At 45.1% G+C, this 7500-nt stretch overlaps 1 protein-coding gene across 1 annotated transcript in view; it reads right to left on the bottom strand.

The window, feature by feature from the left end:
* The window catches only part of plcl5 (phospholipase C like 5), a 72435-nt gene that overhangs the window by 9319 nt on the left and 55616 nt on the right, over positions 1-7500 (bottom strand). Inside the window, exon 4 of the mRNA XM_056608934.1 lies at positions 4104-4179. Coding sequence (XP_056464909.1) covers positions 4104-4179 — 76 coding nt within the window. The remainder of the gene's footprint in view (positions 1-4103; positions 4180-7500) is intronic.

The following is a 7500-nucleotide window of genomic DNA, read 5'->3' as shown; positions in this document are numbered from 1 at the left end:
AATGCCTGCGTACAGGCGATGCGGTACGACGAAAAACACACTGATATATAAAATGCAGCTGTACAGATAGCGACACAAAGGGAGAGACTTAACCAGGAGGATGTAGGAGAACAGATAACCATAACCAGGTTAGAACCAGACGCCCAGAGAACCAGGAGTAAACGAGTAGACCAGAGAACCAGGTTACAACCAGTGGACCAGAGAACCAGGCTACAACCAGTAGACCAGAGAACCAGGCTACAACCAGTAGACCAGAGAACCAGGCTACAAACAGGCTAGGACCAGTAGTCCAGAGAACCAGGGTAGAACCAGGGTAGAACCAGAGGATGCAGTACATGTTCCCTCAAGCATGTTTTTCTGTCTGGGTTGAGGCTGAGCGCACCACCATGAATATTAATCAGTCCCCAAAGCACTCTGTTTGTTCACCATCTCCGTCTAGTAAAAGATTTCGGGTCAAAATGGAAACATGTAGGGTTGGTTTATTACTCAGCTTTTTATCCCCATCTCCCTCACTCTGTTTCAATCCATCCATTATGCAGCCCCCCCCCCCCCCCTTCCCCCATCACATATGTCTTTAAAATAAAACCTTAAAATAACACTGCAACTTCAGCCATCAAATCAATCACTGTGGCCAAAACTTCAATTTGACGCAGATTCCCCCTCAGCCTATCTCTCTCTACCTTTCCCAATGGCGGCGTTCGGGTTGAGACGCTGTGCACCTGTGTGAAACCCTTTTCACCATTACACCCCCGTGAGCCTAATGACAGGGACTTGCAGGATGGCACCTGAATGCTGCCTTCAGACACTAATCAGGAGCTGTCAATCAAACAGCAGCAGTGGCGAATGAATGAGCTCCAAAAAGGGCGAGACGTATTCATGTTACGGTACGGGCCCCGGGGACGGGGGAAGGAGGACGGGGGGGGCGACGACTTTCAAAGACCGTACCCGTCCATAAAATACATGGCAAGGGAAAAACACGAATGACAACCAACATAAACGTTGCAGTGGAATCCTATTACCAGAAAACTGAGAAAACAACAAACATTTTCAGTGGTTGTTGGCTGTGGCAAATATGAATTTGAAATATGTATTATTTTGTATTATTATTCATCGTATTTTATTTTTTTGTAAAGGATGGACACAATGTGGACTGGTGGAAATGTGAGGGGGCATTTCTTTCATGTATTTAGGGAGCCTTTAAAAGCGAGGAGAAGCCATTAGGGGAGGCAGATGAGTCACCCGCTACTTTGACAGTGTCAACACAGCGCAGAGTGGTGGAGGGCGGGGAGGGCACGAGCAGCGCTGTACCACCCTGGACCGCCGAGAGCCGGTTTCATTACATCTGTACATTAGGTGTTGTACAAACTGGTGAGAATTGCCATGTTTTTTAATTCAGACATCTAGCACTTGTGTGAACATCTGTAGTGATGTGGCGGCGGAGTGGGGACTTGAGTGAATATTGGATTATGGATCGCCTTTAAAGCTAACCTATATTCTTTATTTTTATTTTTTTTTTAAAAACATTTTCTATTGTTTCATGTCAATCATGAAATGCTTGAATACTATCCCATGCTTGAATATTTCCCAGTGCTAGTCTACACAAAAATGTCCCTCCGTGAACAAAGATTAAGAATACATAAAACATCTCACAATAACCAACCCAAATTTTTCCTCAGATCTGGAGGGAATGGGTTTCAACACCAATCATGTCGCCATCACCCAGAGAATAAAAAAAGGGTCCAAATGGAGCTAACAGGTATTTTCTCGTGTAATATTTTCACCAAATATGCCCCAAAGACACCACCTCCCATTAATGGCTTTATGGGGATCGACATGTTCCTCTCCGTCCTTCCGTTCCAGAAGCACCATGAGCACATACACATCACCATATTCACACCTGCTGCGAGGCTGGCTACTTCCTGGGATCATAACAGGAAGTACACATCATACTCTCCTACTGTTGAATAAATACCTACTATCCGATATGCTTTCGTTGACTGGTTTGAGAAATGACAATAATAAATGTATATCATAACTATATCTATATATATTATGTATATATTTTATCTATATCTATGTATATTATGTATATATTTATATACATTTTATATTTTATATATACAAATGTAGATATATATATACATATATAGATGGGTTGGTACATCTGGCTTGTAAGGACCCCACCCAACCACCCACCCACCCCCCACCCACCAACCACCCACCCACCCCCCACCAGACCACCCACCCACCCCCCCCCCCCTGCCCCCACCCTCCCAGCCTCCAGCGGTACCAGGCAGCACCCATCATGCAGCTGTGTGTGCTTGAGCACCGTGTGCGTCTAATGCTCTACTCCCAGAGCTCCCTGTGGCTGTAGGTGGGGTCCCAGCTGTGTTCTCAAGAGCCACTGCGGTAGAGAGCCCGCCCCCCCCCCACCCCCCCCCTCAGTGCCAAGAATCTCTGCTTGGGTTCAAGTGGGCTGTAAGAATTGTCCGTATAGACAGTGGTGAGGAATGTTCCCACCAAGGCGTGACTGAGGAGCCGATTGCAGGGCAGAGGAAGAAGGAACGCTCTTGTAATTTTTGTTTTGGTCGGTCTCCATATATTTTTTAAGATAGTATCTAGGGCAACACTCAAGCCTAAAACATTTATGGGGAGATATTCTGTGTTTAAGAATTGTTGCCTGGCCTCGGCCTGTCAGAAAACTCTCAGCGTGTCTAATTAATAAGACGCGTGAGACACAGGTAATTAACTACCGAGACGCGCCGGCAAGGTAAACACTCAAGTCGGACGGAAATATGTTTTGTCATAAACCATCATCAACTAATAAGGGATATCGGCTCTGTTTCAAAGCAGTGCCAATGGAGACCAATTATTTGCGATGGAACGAAACAGGGGACGAGGAAGGAGACTGAAGCTCTGTGAAGCTGCAGTCGTTTGCCCACAAAGGACCCCATTATGGCCAATTACAGCCTGTTAACACATGGTCGTCACCCCCCACCCAACACGCTATGGATGGAAACGTGTTGCTGTGTTCCTTTGTTCCTGTATCTCCATCTCTCTTCCTTTCATTACCCACCCCCTGGCCATCCTCTCGTGATTGCCCTCCCACTCTTAAAAAGGATGTTGACACTCCCTGGCCTGGTGTTCCTGGAGTTCTCTCTCTCTCTCTCTCTCTCTCTCTCTCTCTCTCTCCCTCTCTCTCTCTCTCTCTCTCTCTCTCTCTCTCTCTCTCTCTCTCTCTCTCTCTCTCTCTCTCTCTCTCTCTCTCTCTCTCCCTCTCTCTCTCCTCTCTCTCTCTCTCTCTCTCTCTCTCTCTCTCTCTCTCTCTCTCCCTCTCTCTCTCTCTCTCTCTCTCTCTCTCTCCCTCTCTCTCTCTCTCTCTCTCTCTCTCTCTCTCTCTCTCTCTCTCTCTCTCTCTCTCTCTCTCTCTCTCTCTCTCTCTCTCTCTCTCTCTCTCCCTCTGTCAGTTCACCTGCTTGCTGAAATAACAATAACACTGGGCTGACTCACTGATGAATGAACGGCTTGTTCTGACGGCATCAACCCCCTCTAGATCAGGCTATTGAGCGGCGATGCTGGGGAACCAGAAAGGGATCTGGCTCTACCAAATTAGACCAATGCCACAAACAATAAGGACAACAACAGCACTAGACAATTTGCTCAGTGGAGCACAGACCTCCCGCCAAGGAATCAGCTTGGTAGAAGTGGGGCTGGCTTGGTGGGAGCCAATCGGATTGACTGAGCTGAGGTCCCTATGGAGACTTCCAAGAAAACAGGAAGTGGTCAAATATGGGGCAGGTGACCCAACAATCTGCCTTAAAGCCTAGACAAACCTATATGGAGCATTATTTGTTGGTGCAACACTAATCAATGGTTAATTATGCACATACTTATATATACCGTGTCCACTGCTTACACAGTTTGTGATATGATTTGGATAAAAAACGATTATATTCCCACATCGGGACCATCCATGACCACACGTATGATGTGACGATTTATTCATGACAACGAATGCCATCACTTTATTGGAAGACGTTTGGGAATTCAAGGCGTCGTCAACCCAGGAGCAAATGATGGTCGTCCCGGGGATGGGATCCTACCTGCGCGCTGCGCCTGGGTGAGCTTGGCGTAGACCACGTCGGCCGACTCGATCAGCGTCTTGCTGGTCTGGATCATCTGGACAGAGAGGCGGGTGGGGGACAAGCACAAAAAACACTTTGACTAGGCTTAAGGTTGCAAATGTGACGCCGGTATGAGAGTCAGCTTCTGAATCCAAGCCAAAACAGCAATAAACAGATAGACAAACAACAACACACACGCACGCATGCAAGCACACGCGCACATACACACAGTGGATGATGCCTGTTCAAGCCAGACATGGAAGGAAAGGGATAATAACAAAGAACACCCGCCAAGACAAACATGGCAGATAAACCCGGGGATGAAGAGGCGAGTGTGGCAACAGAAAAAAAAGAAGGAAGATCACACATTATTTGGTAGCCATGCCAACACGTGTGTATATAAGATGTCCTTTGTCCAAAAACGACCGCGACTGGATACAGGTTTCATTTCAGAAGACATAGGAAATTTTACTGCATAGGCCCTGAAGTCCTACCTACAATATGTGATGAAAAACGTAAACCACTGGTGGTGGTGAGTTAGGTCCCCCCCTTCACTGCAAGCTTCTTTGGGTCATTGAAAAGCGCTATATAAATATAATGATACATTTTTTTTTTTATTAAACCAAAGGTGTTTAAGGCTATGATTTCGTATTACACAGCTTTGATGAATACTTGATCAGAGTGGTCAATCAGGGCATTCAGTGGTCTGTAATTTATGGATAATAGACGGCTGCTATAAATATAAGACTGTTGCTGTTGTTTTCTAAAATCATTTAAAAAAAATTGATATAATTTCTTGCTATATTTTGTGTCTAATTATTGATTTCTTGAGTTAGTAGCAATGAAATAACCTCAACATAGGGATTTATTTCACAATGATGTCCAGCTCGCTGTACATTTATGATAATATTATGTTTATGAAACTTTATGCAGTGTGGGTGTACTGTTTTTCTAATCACTCACATTAAGTTTATACCAATTTATTCAACACTATATGAACAGGCCATGTTTGAGGCATACACTTATGTTCAGCATCTGGGTGGATCCACTGTCACATCAATAAACCTTTTTTCAGGTTGGTTTAAGAAGCTAACGAGTTTCTCACCTTGGGATTTGGACCAACACTGTTTTAGAACATTGATTGTTCGGGGGAGAAGAGGAAATTCATCAATGTCCATCAAGGTCCTTACACTGCATCAACATTGATCTTCCCAGGGAATCCCACTCATGTGAACAATGGCATTCGTCTCAAAGGCTTTCTATCGGTAAATAGCTTTCTCGCTGTAGAATGACGGATATCAAATTGTTTAGAAGGTGCCCTGAAACTATTTCTGCTTCAATGAGCAGCAAAAACCGTTTCACTGAGATCACTGATAGATGTAAAAAAAGAACACACAGGGCAACGACATTCAAAATGAGTACATAACATAGTTATGTTAAAAGACAATAACAATGATAAGAATAATAAAACCTGTTAAGTGCCACTTGACTCAAAATACTCAAATTAATGGGGAAGAATTAGCACTGCTGCTGTACAAGCTTTGTCTCGCACAGCATCTGAAGCATAAATCTAAATGTCCTCAATGTTGTTTTTATAACATTGAGGACATTCAGATTCAATCCCTGGTTTAGATACGTAAACAGCAGTTTCTCAGTGTATGAATAATGTAGTAAGAATGTCTTGTGGTTGAAACTTTGCCAATGTCTACGATATAAAATGCTCTCAGATTTAGTGGAGAATAGGACCTAAGCTGGCATTTCTGAAGAAACATTTTGAACAGTTATGTAAGAAGAAAAGGCTATTGCCGGTGCATTTATTGAGTTTCTTATTTGCGGGTACATTGGCATAAATACATCTGAAATCAGTTGACATTGGAACCTTAATGGCGTTCAAGTCCCTGCTGGACCGTTATAGGTTACCACAGTCTGCCAGCAGAGTCGATGAAAATAACCTCAATCTGTTACCAGGATAGTACCATAAAGTCGGATCCTATCCAGTCTAGAATATGAACTGTTTGCATCAAATACTGGTCTTTTAATACTAATAAGGTTATTGGCACAGAAGAGAGGTGTTCAGCGATTCCTTTGATCGACCTCTGCTCATTATGATACTGGTAGGCAGTAGCCTGGCTGTTGCCAGACCAAGCTCAATCGTAGATTGCACGTTGGTCTTGGGAAGCTGCTGTCGTTTTCTTCAGCACAAGAGGGGTGATCAATGGGCCTAGTTCAAATGACTCTGTACGCAATGGTCTGCTTGCCGTCGCTCCCCTGTCGTCATTGTGTTAAACCAGCCAAAAGCGCGCCGAGGGGAAAAGCCAGCTGGGTGATGGCTCCCACAAAAACGTATCGAAACTAGAAAGAAATGTATCTCTCTTCTCCAGAGCCTTCTGCAGGGCGAACTCAAAACGCCGGCAGAATGGGCGGGGCTACCCAGTCTAGGTAGGCAGACCTCTGTCCATAAATGCGGTGCATACCCTGTATAAAGAATGAGTGAGTGAGAGGCAGAGATAGAGCAGGAAAGTGAATGAGTGCAGCTTGTATGCCGAATGAGTGAGTGAGTGAGAGACAGATATAGAGCTGGAGAGTGAATGAGTGCCGAATGAGGGAGTGATTGAGCGATAGAGCTAGAGTGTGTGAGTGCCCCCTATGTGCAGAGTGAGTGAGTGAGTGAGTGAGAGAGTGAGAGATAGAGTTGAGTACACCCTGTGTGCAGAATGACTGAGTGACTGAGAGACAGAGACAGAGTTGGTAAGTGAAAGAGTGCACCCTCTGTGCAGAATGAGTGAGTGATTGATAGATAGTGTGTGAGTGCAGTGTGAGTGAGTGAGAGAGTGAGAGATAGAGTTGAGTACACCCTGTATGCAGAATGATTGAGTGACTGAGAGACAGAGACAGAGTTGGTAAGTGAAAGAGTGCACCCTCTGTGCAGAATGAGTGAGTGATTGATAGATAGTGTGTGAGTGCAGTGTGAGAGTGAGGGATAGAGTTGGGTACAACCTGTGTGCAGAGTGAGTGAGTCAGTCAGTGAAAGATAGAGTTGTGTGCAGCCTTTGTGCAGCGTGTGTGTGCGTCAGGCTGTCTCTGCTGGAGGTGGGATTCCTCCGGGCCTGCCTGGAGGATATGTTCTCCACAGAGTTCCGTTGTGCCCCCCCCCCCCCCCCCCCACCCCCCCCACCCCCCCACACACACACACACACACAAACATCCCAGAGAACACAGATAATGCTGTTCTTGAAGTGGAGGGTGTAGGCCAGTGGGCTAATCTTTCAGCAAGATAATAAAAAAAAAAGATCAGCTGATTCGACCTTCACCAGAGAGACCATTGTACTTGTGTCTTGTATCAAATCGACTTGTGTTTTTGAACATTAAGGACATT

Source organism: Gadus chalcogrammus, chromosome 2, assembly GCF_026213295.1.
Source record: "Gadus chalcogrammus isolate NIFS_2021 chromosome 2, NIFS_Gcha_1.0, whole genome shotgun sequence".
Classification (NCBI taxonomy): domain Eukaryota; kingdom Metazoa; phylum Chordata; class Actinopteri; order Gadiformes; family Gadidae; genus Gadus; species Gadus chalcogrammus.
The sequence above is the reverse complement of the archived record's forward strand: the minus strand, read 5'-3'. Positions and strand labels throughout refer to the sequence as shown.